Here is a 21,574-nt window from a genome sequence, read left to right as displayed (position 1 = left end):
ACACACAGGAATGAGGTGTTTGGTTCCGGGCAGGGAAAGAGGAACTCCTTTCAAGGCCAAGGGAGTAGCATGTCCTGAAGGAGGAGGTTAAGGTGGCTTCCAAGACAGGAAAAAGCCAGAGTTAGGACCTCAGGGTGGAAGATTTGGACCTCAACTTGTGGAAGGATTCCAGAAACAGAAGATGCTCTTTGAGGGAGCTGGGGACATCCTTCTGCTGCAGTGGAAGTGAGAACACAGGTTTGGGAGACCACAGTGCAACAGAGGTTGTCAGTGGGTGGTGATCCCACAGGAGATCTAACACCAGGCATGGGGCCAGGGCTGCCTTCCCACCTTCCTACCTTGGACACTTTGTCCCACTTCTGGCGCTAGCAAGTTACCCGAAGACTGCAGCTCCTCGCCCAGCCCAGGTAACCCTCACAGATACCCCACCCCCACCCTTGATTCTGTCCTGGAGTGTGGAGGGTCTGGAATCTGACCCTGCCCAGCCTTGCATGCTTGGGACCACACTCTGCCAGGACACTCTTTTCTCCATGCCAGAACAGGCCTTTCGTTAGAAGCCCAGGATTTGGATCAAGTGGGACTTTGTAGCATCTTCCCACAGGCCACATGGCTCCTGGCATTCTTGAGACCTGAGACCCTGTGAGAATTGGTTGGATTTCTGGAAGATGCATACATGCGCAACACTCTGGCTCGACAGTGAGGGGCTGATGCTCGTGGGGCCTCTCTGCTACGCCCCCAGGAGGAGTACCCATACTTAAGTCCCCCAGCAGTGGGGGCAGGGGGAGAGGGGCCATTCCTGAGCCCTATGCTGTTCTTGGGGGCCGGGGGGGGGAACGACTCTGGGACAAAGGGGAGGGGGTGACCATTGGTCCTGGCCCTTGTCCAGTTTATCTTTTTGAAGCTGGTAAACAGCATGCTGATTTGGATCATCTGCTCTAACTAGGGCTTTGGTTAGCAGAGATTATGTGGAATGAAGTAATTTAAACAGCTTCATGAGAACTGGTCAGTTTTAGAACAGCCCTTCCTAAGTGGAGACTTGTAACCCTCGTGTGTTTTGGGCTCATCTGGAGTATGCAGGAGGAGAGAACTGGTCTTAGCTGGAGCAGGAGTGGTCAGGAGCTCAGGGAAGCTAAGGAGGCCAAAAGAGTTGCTAGAAACAGTGAAAGAAGAGGAACAGCTTCCCTCCACCAGCACCCACACCTAGGCCCAGGGTATCAAACCATCACGGGGTGTGCAGACAGTCCCTCCTCCAGGCCTCCAGTCTTCTTTTCCACTCCAAAGGGATGCAGTTCAGGCTTCTTCCCTGCCATGCCCTGAGCAGCTCAGCCACTATTTTAAATCTATCAATCATAAGAGCTAGGCTTCCCGGGAAGTGTGCAAAACAAAGGACATGACCTAGAAAGGAGAGCCAGGGCCAAACGCGGGGTTGAAGGGAGGCTGCCTGGGCCTGTGGTCCCATTGCTCCTGGGGCTCCCTGGGGTGGAGGGGTTCACGGGGGCGCTGGAGGGACGGGTCTGGCGCTCCCAGCCGGCAGATGGGGCCTGGCTGACCAAGTCAAAGACGCCGCCGCCCCCCTAACCCCCCTCCCCGTAAATAACGCAGGCTCTCGTTCGTTGGGAGCCCCCACGGCTCGGCCCGCCTCTCCTGCGCTCGTTAGTCTGCGCCCGAGCGCAGGGGTTGGGCCCTGGGCACTTCGGGGACAGGGGCGTGGGCTGCCGTGCGGGGACCCCGCGCGCACGTGTTGCGAGTTGTCGCCCGCCCCGCTCGCCCACACACGCACGCGCGGACACACTCGAGACACGGGGGCGCCACCGGGGGTGCAGCCGAGTCGCGCCGCGGTGGGGGCGCGGCCCCTTTATTCGCTTCAGGAGGCGGAAAACTTTCTCAGCGCGACGACCACGAGCGCCAGCACCACGCAGGTGGCCAGCAGGGCGGCGATGACGATGGCCGCGATGGCGCCGGGCCCCAGCGAGCCTGCGGAGGACGGAGGGCGGGTCAGCCCCGCGGCCCCCGCCCGCCCCGCGCCCCCCGCCCGGCCGGCCCGCGCCTACCGCCGCCCTGGTCCAGACGCTCCCGCGCCGTGCTGTCCTCGGGGCTCGGCGCGGCGGTGGGGGCCGGGGGGCCGGTGGCCACGGGCTCCCGGGCGGGGCTGGTGCTCTCCACGGGGCCCTCTCCCGACGGCAGCTCGGCGGGCTCGTTCCACAGGGTGGGCGCGGGCTCCTGCGGGCCCTCGGCTGCAAGGCCAAGGACAGGCGCTGGGGCGCAGGCCGCAGGGCCGACAGGGACGTGGCCCCCGCGGTTAACGGGCTGCGGAGGTGGCGCTGTGTGCGGGACTCTGGGGTCAGCACTGCACCAGGCCTCCCGTTTCACAGGGGCTCCAGGACCCCTACTGTGGCCAGGCTGCTCCCGAGCCCAGTGAAGACAGACTGATGGGGGGGCGGGGGGACCAACAGGTTCTCCTAGGAAACAGCTGTGAGGACCCTGCGCTGGCAGCAGAGCCTCGGGCGGCAGGGGCAGGGCACTTCACCTCTCCGGGCCGGCCCGCCGTCCCTTATCTGGACTGCTGGGCTCTGCAGGCCTGGGTGAGATGCCTGACGCCTGTCAGAGACCCCTCCCCCTGCAAGGCAGGCAGGTCAGCCTTCAGCCTGCAGAAGAGGCCAGGAAGGTGAGGCAACTCTCCCTTCAGGAACCAGGGCCCCTGCCTACCCAGAGCCCCATGAGGGGCTAGTGCTGCAGGAGGTGGGGAGGACAGGCAAACTCCTCCTTTGGTCCCCCTCCTTTGGCCTAACCTGGGCAGAGCCACACAGCCCACAGGACATGGGGTCCAGCACCCACACATAATCCATGTTCCAAGGCTTAAACCCCAAGGGGACTCTATATCCTAAGAAACTGTGATGCCAGCATATTGCTGCTTCCATACAGAACAGGGCCAGAGGGATGGGCAGGGGTGTCTATGGTCAGAGTAAGGGAAGCCCCAAGAAAGGGATGATGCCCCCCCCCCCGCCCCCACAAGCTGGGGCTCAATCAGCACATCAGAGTCCCTGTGCAGCATTTTCTGCATTTCTGCTCATGGGTTGGGAGTTAGCAAGGTTTGGAGTACCCAGGGACCTCAGGGAATGGGGGCAGGCTAAGACTGAGAGGACTGTGTGTTGATAACCCCAGCCCCACACCACTCCCCTCCCCACCAAGGATCCTGGTCTGTGGAGCCCCACAGCACTACCCTAACCCTGGACCCATCCATCCTTCCCAGACAGGAGGTCCCAGCCACCCAGTTAAAGACCAGAATGGCAGACAGTCTCCAGGCTCTACCCCTCACGCCCCGCCCCCCTGACGCCTGGCCCTGACCATTGGCTTTAGCAGGGTCAGGGCTCCCCAGTGCCTAATCTCAATTGTGATCCGAGGATGCTCAGCCCCCACGCAGTCCCTAGAATGGGCTCAGCGGGCATCACGACGCACTATCTTGTTGACTCCAGCTGCTAGGAACTCTTGTATCCCTGCCTCAGAGTTGAGAGAAGCAAGGCTGGGGCGGGGGGGCACTGGGAGGAGCGCTGCTGGGACTCTAAAGCCCCCAGACGATGAAGTAGCAGGATACACTTCCCCAGAAACCACCAGGGAAGTTGTGTCGTTCCTGCAGCTCTAGCCAGCCTGTCTACAGGTCCCTGGGGCACCTTTCCCTCCGCAGGCTTCACCCGAGAGCTCCCTCTGGCCCAGACAAGCCAGAGCCAAGCTGCTTTCGGACTCGCCAGCTTCCAGAGAGGGGCTGTTCTGGGAAGACACAGAGGGACTTCTGGTCTTTCCTGCTAACAGTGCCCACCTGGGGCAAATCACGAGGAAACATCAGCTAGACCCAAATTCAGGGTCAGTCTTAAAATAACTGTGCTTTTCAAAAACATCAGGTCAAGAAAGACAAGGAAAGGCTGAAGAACTGTTTCAGATTAGAGACCTAGGAGGTTGAACGCAGCATGTATTCCTGGATGGGGGATGGGGGCACTACGGGGTTTACCGGGGAAGCATGAATATGTAGCTTAGGTAACAGTACTATATCGATGTCCATGTCCTCATTTGGGTAACTGGTTATGTAAATATCCTTATTCTTAGAAGCACTTAGGGGCCAAAAGGCATGATGTCTACAACTTATTCTGAAGTGATCAACATTCAGATGGGTCACATGGGTAGACAGAGATAGGAAGAAGAGCAAATATGGCAAAGGTGAATCTAAGAGTCTGCTGGAGTTCACCGGGTTATTTTTGCAACTCCGATGTAAACTTAGAATCTCTTCCCAATCAAACTGTACAGGACTCCTCAGGCCCTGCCCCTGCAGCCTCTCCCAGGCCTGGGCTGGATCAGTTCTGAGGCTCGGCTTGCAGGCAGGGACCCCTGTCCTATTTCCCAAGGGTTACCCCACCTGGCATCCCTTTTCAGCAAACAGCCCTCGCAAGGAGGCCTCCCACGGGCAAAAGGTCCCTGGCACAGAGTGTGGGGGAAGCCTTCCGCTCGTAGGGCCTGAAGCTGAACCAAAAGGCTGGTGTCTGGGGGCCACCGTGGCCCCCCACCAACTGCAAAGACCACCCTGTCCTCCATTGTCACTGCCTGGGAAGGCAGGGGTCTGCAAGCCTCATAGCTGCTGTGGAAAGTGCCAGGCCCCAGACATGCTTGCCTCAGGCCCCCAGGGGCTGGGCCAGAGAAAAAGCCTGAGTATGTCCACTACTGGGCCCTGGAGTCTGGAGCTCACAGACTGCCTGTCTTCCCAGGTAAATGGACAAGCCACTGGCCCCCACTCGCTCCCCATACACCCACGGCAGGGAGGCCACCACAGGGCCAACCTGGGTAGCATTTGGGGAATCAGCTGCCCACAGCTAGCAGGGCCCAGGTAAGCATCTACCTCTGCCCTTTGCCAGAGCCCAGGAGCCATCTCCGGGGAAGAGTGGGCCGCCCTCTGAGCAGGGCAGTTGGGGGCACACCCAGGCCTTCTGGCCTTCTACCCCCGCCGCCGTGACCCAGCCTGACTCTGCTGCTCCCCACAGAAGGCTGGATCTTCCCTGCCAGACACAGTGGCTCAGGCCACCTCATCCCTGCTGTGTGTACCCACCTCTAATCCCTCCTTCAACACTCAACCAGTCCCTAAAGCTTGAGGGGCTGAACCCACAGGCTTCCAAATCAAAAGGGCTGGGTCCAAAGCCTGGCTCTGTCACCCTAGGACCCCCGCAGACTGACTTTGCTCCCACCCTCCCCGACTTTACTTCCCAACCTGTGAAATGGGAGTGGCCCATGTCTCTCTCGGCCCACAAGTAGTAACGTGCTGTCACTGCCATCATGAGCTGCTGCCTCGGCCCCAGGGCCTCTCCAGCCGGACACAGGCCAGCTGGATCTGTGTGCTGTGCATCTGCTGCAGCTGACCATCACGGGAGACCCCCAAGGGCTCATCTGCACCCAAACAGCCAGGGCCCCAAAGGCCTGCCAGCTCCCTGCAGCTTATGCAGCCCAGAACTGCAGCCTGGACTCAGCCACCAGCCTTCCAGCAAAGGAGGTGCAGGTGCCGGGAAGAGGCCAAAGCATTTTCTGATCCTCATCTACATGTCTCTGTATTTTCTCAATTTGCTGTAATAAAAGGGGAAAACAAAGTTTAAAGGCAATAACCCACCTTCCCCCCAAAATCTGCCTTGGGGAGCCCTAATAAGAAGCAGTTGTCAGGGAGTTTGCCAGCAGGAGGGCCCGTCTGAGCAGGAGTGAAGATGAGGGAAGGAAAGAAAGCCAGGCAGAGGGAGCAGCACAAGCAAAGTCAGGGAGGATGGAGCCCATGGGCATGGAAGGTGAGCTGTGAGCCCCAAGGGGGATGTTAGGTGAGGACAGAGAGGCAGGTAGGATCAAGGAGGACCTGTGATAGACCTAAACTCCAAGGACCAGAGTTAGCAACGTCCTGTGACTCTGACCAAGGAAACCAGGAAAAGTGGGGGGCCCATGACACTGCCACAGGCCTGGGCCACGGTGGGCTCTGCCCCAGCCCGCCGCCTCCAGCCGCCCTGCCTTTCGGTAAATAGGTTTGTTTAACACTCCCTCTGACCGCGGGGCCCCGAGGCCGGGCACCCGTGCTCACAGACTGCCTTTGTGCCAGCTATGAAGGGCCTTTTCATCCCTGCCCTGGCCTCCCGCCTGCTCAACCTGGCCTGCTCCCCCTACCCCAGTAGCTGCAGCCACAGGCAACCGACAGGGAGGGCAGCAGGCCGGGCCTGGACCTCAGCCACGGGGCCACCCCTTCCCTGCCTGCCTGCTACAGGACCCCAGCCCACCAAGCAAAGGTCAGGGGGCCTGCCAGACCTTCTACACACCTGCTCAGAGCTTCTAGCCCAGAGTGGGATGGCTGAGAGCCTCCCAAACATCCTCCCTCCCAGAACAGCAGGAAGAACCACAGCCAGCCAAAACCCCAAAGACTCTGGGGTGGAGTTGGCCTGCCTGTTCTTGGTAGGACACGTGGAGGGAGGTGAGGCCAGGTGAGGTCCTAGAGAGCCAAACACGTCCCCAAACATTCCTGTGGCAGCGGACAAAGCCCACCCACCCAGGCTGTGTATGCACAGCCTGATCCAGGGCCTCTGGCCAGCATCCTGGGCTGGAAGAGCTGGCTACTCAGGGAACAAGAAACTGGACAGAGCTCCCCAGGCGGCCCCAGAACCTGGGCAACCAGGCACCAGCACCTTCACCTCTACCCACTTTGACCACCAGGCAGGGGTGGAGTGGGGCGTGGGGTGGGGAGTGGGGGATCTGCAAGGACCACAGTCCCAAGATCTAGTCCACAGAAGATGCCACCCGACACTCAGGTCACTTTCCCAATTCCTGGGGTATCCCACCAGCCCCTCGTCTTGCCCAGCTGGCACATCTCCTACATAAAGGGGGGCTGGGCACTTTCCCAGCCTATACGGGGAGGTGGTTCTGCCCCAAGACCACCCTGCACCTAGAGGGGCTGGGGACATTTATTCACGGTTCCCCCAACATTTACTGAGCGCTCCAGGATGCCCGGCCCACCCTGAAAGCTCATGTGTCCGAAGTCGGTAGGCCCGCAGTCCCCGACAAGGGAGGCAGAGCTACTGATTGTGGTTATCACCACGTCCAGATGAGGAGAGGTACAGAGAGGCTGAGACACGGTTAGTAGACAGAGTCAGAAGCAAAGCCTGGCTTCTTCCCAGGGCATCTGGAGGGGCCTGCATGCCCACAAGCAGCTCACCATCACCCATTTCTTCCCGGTGTTTGTGCCTGAGTGTGTGGCTGTCCACCAGGCCTCACACCCCCCAGCAACTCTCCCCAGGGCCATGCTCAGGTGGCTGGCATCCAGGTGCCACCCCTACAGATCCACAGACATTCCCCCAAAGCCATGCTGCAGAGAAGGTCTCCAGGGGTCTCCCCACCCACACCTCTCTCCAGCCCCAGGACCCCCCCCAACACACACACGTACACACAGGGGCCCTTCTCCTTTGGCCCACCCCACAGCCAACAGAGACTGCTTTCTTCTGGAGAAAGACCATCCACGACCTGTCTGAGCTTTTTCTCTCTCAGGCTTTGAAGCTGGACTGGGCCAGCCCCTCTCAGCAGAGGGCCCTAGAGCCATGCCCAGGATTGGGGCTGAGGTCCAGGGAGCCTGCCACCCTGAGCCTATTGGGACCTTCCTTCTCACCAGACCCCAGACCCAGCCATTTTGACCTCAGTACTGAGGCTAAGTCCAGTGTCCTCATCACGGTTTTGCCAAGGAGTCTCAGGCCCTGTGCTCTTTCTGGAATTCTTCCTGGGCTGGGAATATAGTACTTGGGTCCTCAGTCTGGAAGGTCATTTCAGAAAGCCAGCACAGAAGGGCTTACAGGGTTGAAAAGTGAAACAGCAGGGCTCTGGGGTTTTCTGTCTAGGAGCCCAGGGCCTCTGGTCCTTCAGCTGTTTGCCCTATGTCTAGTGCCCCCTCCTGACTCCCAGATCTGGAAGCCTTCAGATTTTAGCATGCTGGGGTAAACCCCGTGTCCCCCAGGCAGCTAATGTCCCTGGTCCTGCTCCCTAGATCACCCCCCTGCTTCAGGGGCCATCGTCCCCACAGCTAGCAATTCCCAGGACATCGACTCGGCTCCTGACAGCCAACCTCATAGGAGCCCTCCGCAGAATCACCCCAAACGGCGGCCGTCTCCTGGGAAGGGCTTCTGCCCAGGGGGCCACACAGGGCTTCCTGGCCCTGGGCGGCTGGTGGCAGCAGTCAAGGGAGCACCCTTACCTGTGAGCACTGCAGGGGCCAGGGCCCCGGAAAGGAGCAGCAGTGCCATGCGCAGGGCCACACGGAATGCCATCCTGGCCAGTGAGGGAGCGCGGCTGGAGAACGGGATGCACCGAGGACTGAGCTAGTTAACTTCAGAGCGGCGGGAAAGAGGTATCAAAGGGCTGGGAAGGGTTTTCATCAATGCAAACTCTGTCCTCCTGGGACACCGTGCCCGCCCCCCACACATAAGCGCGCGCACTCACCCACACACACACACACACACACACAGCAGAGCTTACAGAACGGACTGCTTTCCTAACTCCAAAGTAGCCCCACCCTCAGAGAAGGAAAGAAAGAGGAAATTGCTCTCTTTCCCTCTCTCCCTGCCCCTAGCCCTCTCACTCTCTCTCTCTCTGTCTCTACCCCGCCCCCCCCAAACACACACTCCTCAGCCGCTGGAAATAAGATTCTCAAACTTCAATGTGCAAAAAGACTCACTCAGGGAACTTGGAAAATACAGATGCCTCCAGCACTCTGTATCCGAGGGTCATGGGTAGGCCCAGGGATCTGCATTTTAGTACCTATGGCCCTGGCTCAAGAGACTGAAGCCCAGGCAGTCAAGCACTGCACAGTCTGCTCACTTTTGGGCTCTTGATGCCTGGTGGGGAGACAATACTCAACAGACCTTGTTAATAACAGAAGCACTTTTAAAACAGTTTCAATCCAAACCCTCAGCAGCTCTAGTCTCTTTCCAGAAAAGCTCATGTCGTTAAACGCCCTGTTTCTTCTTGCTCTCTGTTCTCCCAGATGCCTGAGACTTGACACACCACCTGTGTGCTCCTGGCATCTGTGTCCAGCCCGGGTCTGGTGAAGCACTTCAGCCCTACCACCCGTGGCCTCCCCAAAAGCTCCATGAGTATCTAAAAAGTATGTCCAATTTAATGTGTCCAAAGCGACCTTGACTCCATGCCTCCCTAGTCCTGCTCAGTCAGTGGAACCCCAGCCCCCGACCTTCCAGATATCCTAGACACACAATTAAAAGTTATCAAAGGTTTCTCTCTCCCTCACTCGTCGAATCTCTCAGAAAGTACTGCCAGCACCCCTTACCTCACACCCTTTGTGCCCCCCACCCCCCCACCCCCGTTCTTAGAAAAGCCACCTTAAAGGCTTGCCTTGGCCCTGCTCACAGTGTTCCAGTCCACTGGTCTTGATTAGGTTCCTCCAACACACCAAACGTGGTCCTGTCGCAGGGCCTTTGCACTTGCTGTCCCATCTCCCAGAAAGCAGTTCCTCAGTTCATTACGTGGCTATCTCCTCATCACCATTCAGGACTCAGCTCTGATCAGTCAGCCTCCCATCTACCCATCACATCACGTAATTTCTTCTTAGCACTTATATTTACATAAAACTCTCATTTCTTTCTTTCTTTTTTTTTTTTTTTTTTTGGTGAATTTTCTGAGAAATAACATACATACTGTGAAAAGCACAAATCTTATGTTTACAGCTTGAGGAACTTTTATGCATGTATACACCAGGGCAAATATCACCCAAATCAATATGGAACATTTCCAGCACACCAGCAGGATCCTTCCTGCCCCCCAATCCCATCAGTAACTCCAAAGCATGATTCTGTCTTCTGTCACCATGGAGGAGTTTGGTCTACTCCTGAACTTCAAATAAATGGAATCATAGGATATGAACTCGTTTCTGGCTTTTTTTGTTGTTGTTGTTCAACATTCTGTAAGATTCATCCACATTGCTGCATGTAGATGCTCATTTGTTTTTATTGCTGAATAGTATTCAATTATATGAATTATGTCACAACCTAATCATTCTTCTATCCATTTTGCCATTTATCTGTGTCTATTTGGGTTCTTCCTAGAACTTCTATGAATCTGGCTCCTGTGAATATTCTTGAACATGTCTTTTGATGAACATATCCACTAGCTTCTCTTGGTTATAAATCTAATGACAGAATTGCGAGGTCAGAGGGGAGGCAGAGTTTAGCTTCTGTAGATGCTGCCGAGCTGTCTTCCCAAGTGTTCGTTTATAAAGTTTATACTTTATAAGCAGCGTGAGCGTTCCAGGTGCTCCGCATCCTCACCCACACCGGGCATTGCTAGTCTTTGGTTTTCTAGTCATCCTGATAGGTATGTAATGGTGTCTCATTGCAGATGCATTTCCATGACTGACACAGTTGAGCACCTTTGCATATTTAATGACCAAAGGAATATCCTCTTTTGTGAATGGTCTGCTCAGTTTTCTTTGCCCATTTATTAGAGTGGTCTTTTTACATTTATTTTGTTTGGTGTGTGTATCCAAGATAAACATCCTTTGTCAGATATAGGTAATGGTGCCGTTAGATGAAGTGTTCATAGATTATCTATCCCCACCCTGTGACTGTAAATCCCAGGACGGCAGGGGCTGTGTTTTATTCACCAATGTATTTCTAAAACCTAGCACCACCATGTCCAGTATGCAACAGGAACTCAATATTTGGATTCAATCAGTTGGGATTTCTGGGATAGAGCTAACAGGGAGCATCTTCTCACTTGTTTATTCATTTGTGTTGCTTTTTTGCTCCCAGTCCCCCATCCTCAACTTTCTGTGCCCTGCAGTGTAATGTAGCAGCATAACTAGTCAGATCCCCACATGACACTTGAAACTTCCGTCCTAGCTGACTTCCTGGTAGCATCTGCCAATGGGAGGCGCTCTTGTGAGATGCAAGGCGGGAGGGGAGAAGTGACCCTTCCTGACAGTGTTAAGAACATCAGGGACTCAGGGCTTCAAGGGCAGCCACATCAAGTTGGAAGTCCGGGCTCTGGGTCCTTGCCAGGAGCCTTAGTCGACAGTGCCGTGACCTCTGAGGAATCTTTCTCCAGCCCTGGCTGATGTCAGTTGCCTAGGTGCAGTTGTCAATTTATGAGCAACCTTCCCTCCTTCCCTTTTTTGCTCCTTTAGTCCTTTAGACATCCTAAAACATATCCCTGCACTAAATCTCTTCTGTCTGAAATACCTAGAGTGAACTCTGTATCCAAGTCTGATCCTGACCAGTACAGAGCTTTGCACCTGGAATCGTCCTGAGAAACAGGCCCTCAAAGATGTGTTTCTGAACTTGGTTCACCACCATGTTTGAGCTTCAATGGCAGGAAAGACCTCATTGCCAGTGGAAAACCTGATCTGGAAATGTATGGCACGCCGTATGTTAAGACTTGTGGTTGTTTTTGCATGAAATGCCTATTGAAGACAAGGCTTGAGAGACCAAGTAGATAATGCATTTGATGTTTTGAGTGGTGATGATGATCAACAGGATAGCGAAATGAACTGGCTACTTTTTACTTCACTGGGTGCTCACAGAAAACGACAAGTTCAGGCTTTAAATTTGAAAGCCAAGTCATGATCAGAATACTGGAGTCCTTCTGTGGCCGTCTTAAAAAAGGTATCTTATTTCTTGTGGATACAGGGCATAACTGGCTGCAAACGAGGCCCCAAGTCTGTGTGAGTTGCAGAACTACAGTCTTGAATTCACAGCTGTGCCAATTCTCTTAGGTGAAACCGATGGCACTGATTGGAAAGGAGTGAGACATTGAGATGTGGAATGGGGATATTTGGGTAGACTCAAACAAATCTGACTCTTCCACTCACAAATCCTCAGGCCTCCCCTGCAAAAGCAGCAAACTCCTTAGAGAAATGGCTAATTCCAAATCTGGGAAAGGAAAAGTAGATGATGAGCCTAGCACATCTCATGCCAAAGTAAGTAAGTGCTCAAAAAAACGATGGGGACATAGCGAAAGGACACAAAAGACAACGTGGAGGGGCACCTAATGAATAATCTGTGCATGAAAAATATTACCAGATTGTAACCTATAGTGTGTGTGTGTGTGTGTGTGTGTGTGTGTGTGTGTGTATGGAAAGCTCTTCCTTAGAGTGCTAATAAATATAAAAGGAAAGTTTGGCAAGTATTAATTGTTCAAGCAAGAATCAATGGCTGCTAAAACTAGTGGATAAAAGTCTGATGAGGAGGGGCACTTGGGTGGCTCAGTCGGTTCAGCATCTGTCTTCGGCTCAGGTCATAGTCACAAGGTCCTAGGATCAAGCCCCATGTTGGGCTCCTGATCAGCTGGGAGCCTGCTTCTAACCGCTCCCTCTCCCTCTGCCCCTCCTCCCTACTCATGCTATTTAAATAAATAAAATCTTTTTAAAAAGTCTGATGAAGGATATTTACAAAGTCTCAAAGTATCTCCCATTAAAAAAAAATCAGGGGCGCCTGGGTGGCTCAGATGGTTAAGCGTCTGCCTTCAGCTCAGGTCATGATCCCAGAGTCCTGGGATCGAGTCCTGCATCGGGCTCCCTGCTCAGCAGGGAGCCTGCTTCTCCCTCTGCCTCTCTCTCTCTGTCTGTCTCTTATGAATAAATAAAATCTTAAAAAATAATAAAAATAAAAAATAAATCATTACAGTGGAGAAACCTGGAAGACACCACCTTAATCAAGTGATTAAAATTAACATCACCAGTAATGGTTCAAACCAACATCATCATGATATGGTACATCGAGGACATAACATCACTTCTGTATTATTCCTGCCCAATTTCATAATCTCAGCCAAATCCTGAGAAAACACCAGACAACTCCAAATTGAGGGCATTCTACAAAACAACTGTCCTGCACCTGTAAGTGTCAAGATATGAAAAGACAAAGACAGAGGAACTGTTCCAGATTAGAGGAGACTCAAGAACATGACAACTAAATACAAAAAATAATCATGGACGGCATCCTGCATCTTTTTGTTTTCTCCTTTTAAAAAATATTAGCGGGGGGCGCCTGGGTGGCTCAGTCGTTGAGCATCTGCCTTCGGCTCAGGGATCCTGGGATCGAGCCCCGCATCGGGCTCCCTGCTCTGCGGGAAGCCTGCTTCTCCCTCTCCCACTCCCCCTGCTTGTGTTCCCTCTCTCGCTGCCTCTCTCTCTGTCAAATAAATAAAATCTTAAAAAAAAATTTTTTTTTTAAATATTAGGGGAACAATTGGTGAAACATTAATGAAACCTGAATATTTAGTATTATATCATTTATTTCCTAATTTTAATAATTACACTGTGGTTATGTAAGAAAATGTCCTTGTTTCAAGGAAACACACCCTGAAATGTTTAGGAGTAAGGGATATAATGTCTGCAGCTTGCTTCCAAACGGTTCATAAAAAATAGTTACGGAGAGCCATTATTGAGAAAAACGGATTATCCAAAAAAACTGATAAAGCAGATGTGGTAAGATGTTAGCAGATGGGAGTGAAAGTCATGTTGGAATTCTTTCTACTGTTCTTGCAAGTTCTAAGTCTTGAATTATTCAAAATAAGGTCCCCTCTTCCCCTGAAAAGTCACTATTTTTCAATGACAAATGCAATAATAGGACCGAGACAATGACCACTGAGGAATGTTAAAACTGCTACATGAATGGTCAACAGAACAGTTATAATGGGTAAGTCAAAATGGGACAGTCAGGCAATACCGCCTGCTGACGTGACACAACAGGACATACACCAGGCAAGCAGCTAAGTATTCCTGGAGGGGGAAGGGAGAATCTGAATGTAGTCAAGCCTCTAGATCTGACTCTGAATTTACAGAAAACATGAGAGACATAAACAAATGGACACTATAAATATGCTCCTTGCTAACCCTAAATACGGGATGTTCGATGGATAAATGACCCAGTTTTTTCAACTTTGTTTTTGAGGAGGAACTAGATTGCACCAAATGCAATCCATGAGCTTCATTTTGATTTTGATTCAAACTTTTGTAAAAAGACACCTTTAAGGGCGCCTGGGTGGCTCAGTTGTTCGAGCGACTGCCTTCAGCTCAGGTCATGATCCTGGAGTCCTGGGATCGAGTCCTGCATCGGGCTCCCTGCTCAGCGGGGAGTCTGCTTCTCCCTCTGACTCTCCCCCTGACTCTCCCCCTTCTTATGCTATCATCTCTCTCAATAAATAAATAAAAATCTTTAAAAAAAAAAAAAAAGACACCTTTAAGACAATCTGAGAAAATCATATATGGACTGGGTTAAGGTATTATCAACACTGTTAATGTGATAATTGTATGTAGTCTCTTTTTTTTTCTTTTTTAAGATTTTATTTATTTGACAGAGAGAGAGCACAGGCAGGGGGAGCAGCAGGCAGAGGGAGAAGCAGGCTCCCCGCTGAGCAAGGAGCCTGATGTGGGGCTCGATCCCAGGACCCTGGGATCATGACCCGAGCCGAAGGCAGCAGCTTAACCGACTAAAAGCCACCCAGGTGCCCCTACTCTCTTCTTTTTTTAAAAGGCATCCTTATCAGGGTGCCTGGCTGGCTCAGTCAGAACAGCATGCATCTCTTCATCTTGGGGTTGTGAGTTCAAGCCCCATGTTGGGTGTAGAGCTTACCTAAATAAAACTTAAAAAAAAAAAAAAGGCATCCTTATCTGTTACCATGCACATTAAAATATGTGACATATCTAGGATTTGTCTTACAATAGTCTAAAGAAAGGGGCACCTGGGTGGCTCAGGTAAGTGTTTGACTCTTGATTTTGGCTCAGGTCATGATCTCAGGGTTGTGAGATCAAGCCCCATGTCAGGGTCCACACTGGGCATGAAGCCTGCTTAAGATTCTCTCTCTCCTCTCCCTCTGCCGTTCCCCACCCTCCCTCTCTTAAAAAAAAAAAAAAAAAAGTCTAAGAAAAAAGGGTGAAATAAATAAAAACTGGTAAAATGTCAATTGTTGAAGCTAGGTTATGTTAGGTAGGAGTTTGTTACACTAGTTGCTTTAGCTATTTGGGTCTCCCAAAGTTCGTATGTTGAAGCACTCACCCTCCAGTGATGGTGCTTAGAAATGGGGTCTTTGGGAGGTAATTAGGGTTAGATTAGGTCATGAGGGTGGGGCCCTGACAAAGGGAAAGAAAGATGATTTTTAAAAAGATCAAAAGATATAAAGGATTAGTATCCAAAATGTACAAAGAATTGATACAACCCAACAAACGGGCAGAAGACATGAACGGACATTTCTCCAAAGACGACAAGATGGCCAACAGACACATGGAAAAATGCTCAAAATCACTCATCATCAAGGAAATGCAAATCAAAACCACAATGAGATATCACACCTCACACCTGTCAGAATGGCTAGACTCAACAAGAAACAACAGGTGTTGGTGAGGAGGCAAAGAAAAAGGAACCCTCTTGCACTATTGGTGGGGATACAAACTGGTGCAGCCACTGTGGAGAACAGTATAGGGGGGTCCTCCAAAAATTAAAACTAGAACTACCCTATGATCCAATAATCGTACTACTGGGTATTTACCCAAAGAATACAAAAGCACTAATTCAAAGGGATACATGCACATCTGTTTACAGCAGCATTATCTACAATAGCCAAATTATGAAAGCAGCCCAAGCATCCATCAATACATGAATGGATAAAGATGTGGGTGTGTGGGTGTGTGTATACACACACAATGGAATATTATGAAGCCATAAAAAATAAAATATTGCCATTCACAACAACATGGATGGAGCTAGAGTATAATGCTAAATAAAGTCAGAGAAAGACAAATGCCATATGATTTCACTCATGAAGAATTTAAGAAACAAGTGAGAAAAGGAAAAAAAGAGAGAGAGACAAACTAAGAAACAGACTCTTAACTAGAGAGAACTGATGGTTACCAGAGAGGAGGTGGGTGGGGGGATGGGAGAAATAGGTAAAGGGGATTAAGAGTACACTTATTCTGAACACTGAGTAATATATAGAATTGCTGAATCACTATACTGTATACCTGAAACTAATATAACACTGCATGTTAACTATACTGTAATTAAAATAAAAATCTTAATAAAATATAAATTTTTTTATAAATAAATAAAATCAAAAGGTGGATAGAAAGAGACATGAGATCTCTCTGCCACCCAAGGACACAGCAAGAAGATGCCTATCTGCAAACCAGGAAGAGGGCCCTCACTAGACACAGAATCTGCTGGCACTTAGATCATGGTACTTCCCAGACACTTCTAAAGACACTAGTCTACTTCTGCGTACGTTTGAAATTTTTCATTAAAAAAAAACCTAGGGGCTCCTGGGTGGCTCAGTCGTTAAGCGTCTGCCTTCGGCTCAGGTCTTGATCCCAGGGTCCTGGGTTTGAGCTCTGCATTGGGTTCCCTGCTCGGCGGGAAGCCTGCTTCTCCCTCTCCCTGCTGCTCCCCCTACTTGTGCTGGTTCTCTGTCAAATAAATAAAATCTAAAAAAAAAAAAAAAAAAAACTAAAAAACTAACCTTGGGGGAAAAAGCTAACTAAAAACAAAAGCTGCAATAACCTCAGGACGATTAAGGACTCAGACCCCTCAGGAATGAAGGTTCAGGTCACCCCACGGGGGCAGAAGAACATGGAATGGGTAGTACGGAAAGAAGTTGTACAAATACCACCCACAGCCCTGTGAGCTGGTACAAAAATAAGAACTGCATATATTTTATTTTGTATGTTTTATTCACTGCTTATTTTATGTATATTTTATTCACTGTATGTATATTTTATGTATATTTTATTCACTGCTTATTTTAGGTGGTATTACCCTCAAGAGGGTTTACTTTTTTAAGATTTTAAGTAATCTCTACACCCGACATGGAGTTCAAACTCACAACCCTGAGATCAAGAGTTGCACTCTCCACCAACTGAGCCAGCCAGGGGCCCCTCTCCTTGCTTCTTTTATATATTTATTTGTAGATACAAACCAATTTTTCTATTTTTCCATATTCATATTCATACAGAGTATCCAGGTGAGACTATAAGTGAACTGGAGAGACATTAGGATCAACCTAGAAATGGACGGAATGACTGATGGGATCACTGGATATGGTATTAATGGTTTCCCTACAATTACTGATTGACCCTTCAGTAACTTTACCTTTTCCCATTTTGCTACGAACCTTTTCAATACCAACTTTTTTTCATTTCTTTTGACTGAATATTTAGGGCGGTTTCTATTTCATGATGGGACCCTGTCCCGCTTAAGGCTTAATTTCATGTTACCAAAGAGAGTCAGAAAATCAGGTAAGTGCGGGCACCTGAGTGGCTCAGTTGTGAAGCGTCTGCCTTTGGCTCAGGTCATGATCTCAGGGTCCTGGGATCGAGTTCTACGTCGGGCTCCCTGCTCAGCGGGAAGCCTGCTTCTCCCTCTCCCACTCCCCCTGCTTGTGTTCCCTCTGTCAAATAAATAAATAAAATCTTTAAAAAAAAAAAATCAGGTGATTGACTGTGCTCTATATGAGTCTCACCATACTTGCATTTCAGCTTCAGTCTGCTTCAGTAAAGTGCGAAGGATGATTATCATGCATCATCCAGAACCCACGCTGGAACACAAGTGCTAAATCTGAAAATACCCTGGGTCAGCAGTATGCTGGAAGAACGTGCAGATGCACACACAGATCGCACTCACATACTCCGGAAGTTAGAGCTGAATGAAACCTCACAGATCATCAGGTAGGCCATGCTTCCCCACTCAGACTGTCCTGCCAGACGCAGCAAGGCTGGGCCTTTCGAAACTGCTCTGGGTTCCCAGCTCTGCACAAGAATGGAAACAGAACCTGTTCTGAGCCTCCTCATTGGAAAAGGCTGAGATCCTCAGTCCACAGGCCAAATTGGGGTGGTTGCTAGGATTCCTTTCCCATGGTCAACGTGCACAAACTATCCCAAATCTTTGCAACTTCAAAACATAACACTAGAGAAAATCAGCATTAGAGACTGCGAACCACCAATATCCATTCTCCCCAGTTCCTAGGAACAGCACCCCAATGGTATTTGGGGTGGTAAAGCAGTCAACTAAAATCCTGAAATTTCCAGTCTTTCTTGCTATGAACTACAGTTATATTTATGTTCGGACCAATAAGACTTAAGATGTTGGATGGGGCTCCCAAAAAAGCCCCTTATAGGGGGCTGAGTAAGCAGGGAGGAGTGCTCCTTTTGCCCCACCCCACTCCTTCCTCCTCCCTGGAATACCAGGTTTGATGACTGGTGCTCTAGCAGTCACCTTGGACCATGAATGACCGTGAGTATGGAAGCCACAATCAAGGATTTAAAAAAAAGAACCCAGGTCCCAGAGCAATATGCCAGCCTCTGGGTTTTACTTGAGAAATAAACCATCTTGTTTAAGCCCCTTTGTTTTTTGTCTTACATGCAACCAAACCTAATACTGACCCACTGACAATTTTCAGGACCATTTCTCACACTAAAAGAGGAGGTCAAAGGAAAAAATAATTTTTGGTCAAGGGACACTAATCTACCACTCCTACACCTTGGGGACAAGTAAACAATCTTTAAGAAATAAACAATGGCTCTGCTCTGTTTAAGACCAGCTGGACTGAACTGAGTATTGAAGCTATTCTGAGTTTCATCCTCCTGATGTCATCCCTTTGCCAGCAACGAAACGCGGGCAGTGATAGATTTCAGGCTACGGAGCAACAATGAGGGAAAGAGCCCACTTCTCTTCCCTTGCTTCCCAGCATCTAGGTGCTGTTCCTCCCATACAGTGAAGCATGGCTATACTGTTTTAGTTGCAAAACATTCCCACTAATTAATCTCTGGAGGGAAACTCTCCTCTCGAAGGTTCCTGGTCTGGAACTGGCACTACCAAGAGCTGTATAGGTTCTTCATTCCCAGGACATCCAATGACATCCCTAAAATAAACAGCACACATCTGGCTGCTTCCAGGTTCCCAGGCTCCCTAGCGTCCCAGCAAGCAGTGCAGCTTCCTCATTAGGAATTGCCTGCACTCAAGCAGGGTCAAAGCCATCTCCAGAGCTGGGCTATTTCTTTTTACTCCACGAAACCTATCAACTAGGAGCCCAACTTCCATGGGGGATGTGCTCCTGGCTGTAACGCACTCTGTTTGGAATGTGCATGCCTGATGCTCCCGTGAGGAGTTCTACTTCCCACACTGGAAGCACAGGAGAGACCGCTTCACTCCACGGTAGCCTTTCTGTCCATCATACACAGACTTTTTATTCTTATTAATAATGCAGAGGGCATTTTGTATAAAACAAATTCCAAATTCTTTATCTGATCAATTTAAAAAATAGTGTTTATGAAAGGACACACTAATACCTCTTTATAAAATAGTTGCCTAAGAGAAAAATAACTATTTAAGATAAAGCCAGAAGTACTATTATCTATCCTGAAATTAAAAAATAATCCAACTTAGAACCAATGAAGAGAGAGTGAAAATTCCTTGATGTATATGCATAAACTCATGCAGATAATTACCCAAAGTGGCAACGACATCCCCCACCCCACATGCTCTTCCTACAATGTGACCTTATTTCTTTCATCAAGGATGGAGAGGGTCCCATGTTCCCAGCCTCCTGAGTCTCGGTGTGTGGGGACTTCGACAGAATAAAAGTTATCACAGAAGTGACACTATGTGACTTCTGAGTTTAGGTCAGAGATGGGGATGCAAACTCTGCTTGGTTCTCCTCTGGCGGGGAGCCAACTGCCGCCTAAGAAGCCCACCTACTCTGAAAATATCATGCTGAAGAGGAATATATAGTTCCTCCAGCCATGAACCCAGCTGAGCTCCTAGCCAACAGCCAGAATCAACTGCCAGTCACATGAGTGATCCATCTTGGCCAGCCAACATTATCCAACCTTCCCAAGATTATAGCCCCAGCTGACATCTGACCACAATCAGAGGAGGCCCCACGGGAGAACTGCCCAGCTGAGCCCTTCCCCAAAATCATGACTCATAAAATTACCAACAAAATTAAGGGGTTGTTTTAAGTAAGTTTGGAGTAGGTTGTTAGGCAGCAACAACTATCTAGGGGAAAGATACCTTGTTTGGGTATGTTTAAGCCTCCAAATTAAAATAAGTAAAAGCAAACCACATACAAAACAAACACTTTAAAACTCAGAGAGAGTTAAGATAATCTGCAAGTAAGTTTATAGAAAAGGACGTAACGTGGTGGTTGGAAGTCAGTGAACAGATGAGACTGTGAAAAAGAGCAGGACTGAGACAGAAGAACATTCTTGGGGAAGAGTGGTTTCTTTCCACTAAGTGGGAAATTCCTCAAGTAGAAGCAAGGTTCTTGGTTAAGTAAATGGAATGTTCTGTGATAAAGATGACTTTGCTACCCCAAATCCACCTACCCCACCCCAAATGTTTGTGTTTTAATTCTGTATTTGTTTTTATTTTTCCGGCACAAGCACACAGTGGAGTCCAGTTTGGAAGGTGTGGGCAGGCTCTGGAAGGCACATTCAGAGGGTGTGTCTGTGGTATGAGGGTAGGAGACGGTCCACGGGTCAGCAGAAAGGGACAGTGAAAGGAGTAAAGACATGCGGTCAAACTTACCCGTGTTCATCTTGACCTCCACATTCCCAAATACAGAACCAGCCCGTGTTCCACAGGCTGGCAGGAAAAGCCGTGGCTGCCTCCACGTCTCGGGTGCTCATGTGTTTGCAGCCTCTTCATGGTGCCAAGAGAACGGTTTAGTGCGAGACTTAGCCTTGACAAAGGTGAGTAGAAGAGGTGCGCTCAGACAGAATACCACCGTGTTTTATTTAAGTTCTTTTTTATTTTCCTCCACACTGGCAAAAGTTCCGAGGGAGCTTAAAGTTTTGTAAACATTTTAACTATCCCTCTTCCCCACCCCCCACTTTTGAATTTACAAAGCAAAGGAGAGCAGGAGTCCCAACTTTTAATGGTCCCCCATCTCCTCATGCTATTTGATCCAAAAACTATATACAAGTTTGTAGCAGTCTCTGTATAGTTATTGTACATGTTTGGGAGGGAGGGTGCGAGGGAGGCAAGAAGGGATAGGGAGAATGGCGATCCAAAAGAATAAAAATAGAAACCAAATATCATCAGCCAAAACCAAAATGCTCTCAGAGCAACTCCAGCCTTCTTCAGGCAATGATGACAGAAAGAAAAGGTGCTCTACCAGGAGCCACCCGAACCACAGCACTTCTCACACAGGGACGGATGGTCCAATGGCTCCAGACCAAAGTGTGATTGGCAATTCCAGAGTGATGTTCTGCAGGGGGCTGGGGGAGGCAGGAAGAGTACTGGTTTATAAATAGGGCTTGAATACATTTATAATTGAAGTGAAGGGGTATTAGGAGGCCATGATCAGAAGCCAGAAGCAGGCTTCTCTTCTCCCATTCTCTCCCATCCCCTCCATCCCACTGCATTCTCCTGTGTAGTGGTTTCCATGGATGAAGGTCTTAAAGATGGTTAGGTTTTGTATGTTTTCTTTTCAGAAAAGGCAAGCAACTTGCCATTTCAGAATCTTTAAACAAAACCTTTTGGGGCCACAGCAAGACACACAAGTAATGCTCTGAGGAACCAGA

The 21,574-nt window shown here is 49.9% G+C and overlaps 1 protein-coding gene across 1 annotated transcript; it reads right to left on the bottom strand.

The window, feature by feature from the left end:
* Window positions 1–101: 101 nt before the first annotated feature.
* SNORC (secondary ossification center associated regulator of chondrocyte maturation) lies at window positions 102–9,316 on the bottom strand. Its single transcript, XM_045867318.3, has 3 exons — window positions 8,243–9,316; window positions 2,052–2,234; window positions 102–1,974 (listed from the first exon to the last, which is right to left on the bottom strand). The coding sequence occupies exons 1-3, from the start codon at window positions 8,313–8,315 to the stop codon at window positions 1,865–1,867; spliced, it is 366 nt and encodes a 121-aa protein (XP_045723274.1). The 5' UTR covers window positions 8,316–9,316; the 3' UTR covers window positions 102–1,864.
* Between the last annotated feature and the right edge of the window lie 12,258 nt (window positions 9,317–21,574).

Source organism: Mirounga angustirostris, unplaced genomic scaffold, assembly GCF_029215605.1.
Source record: "Mirounga angustirostris isolate CCGP_5_RB_7025 unplaced genomic scaffold, mMirAng1.0.hap1 SCAF_3, whole genome shotgun sequence".
Taxonomy (NCBI): domain Eukaryota; kingdom Metazoa; phylum Chordata; class Mammalia; order Carnivora; family Phocidae; genus Mirounga; species Mirounga angustirostris.
This window is presented reverse-complemented; position numbering and strand designations above follow the sequence as displayed.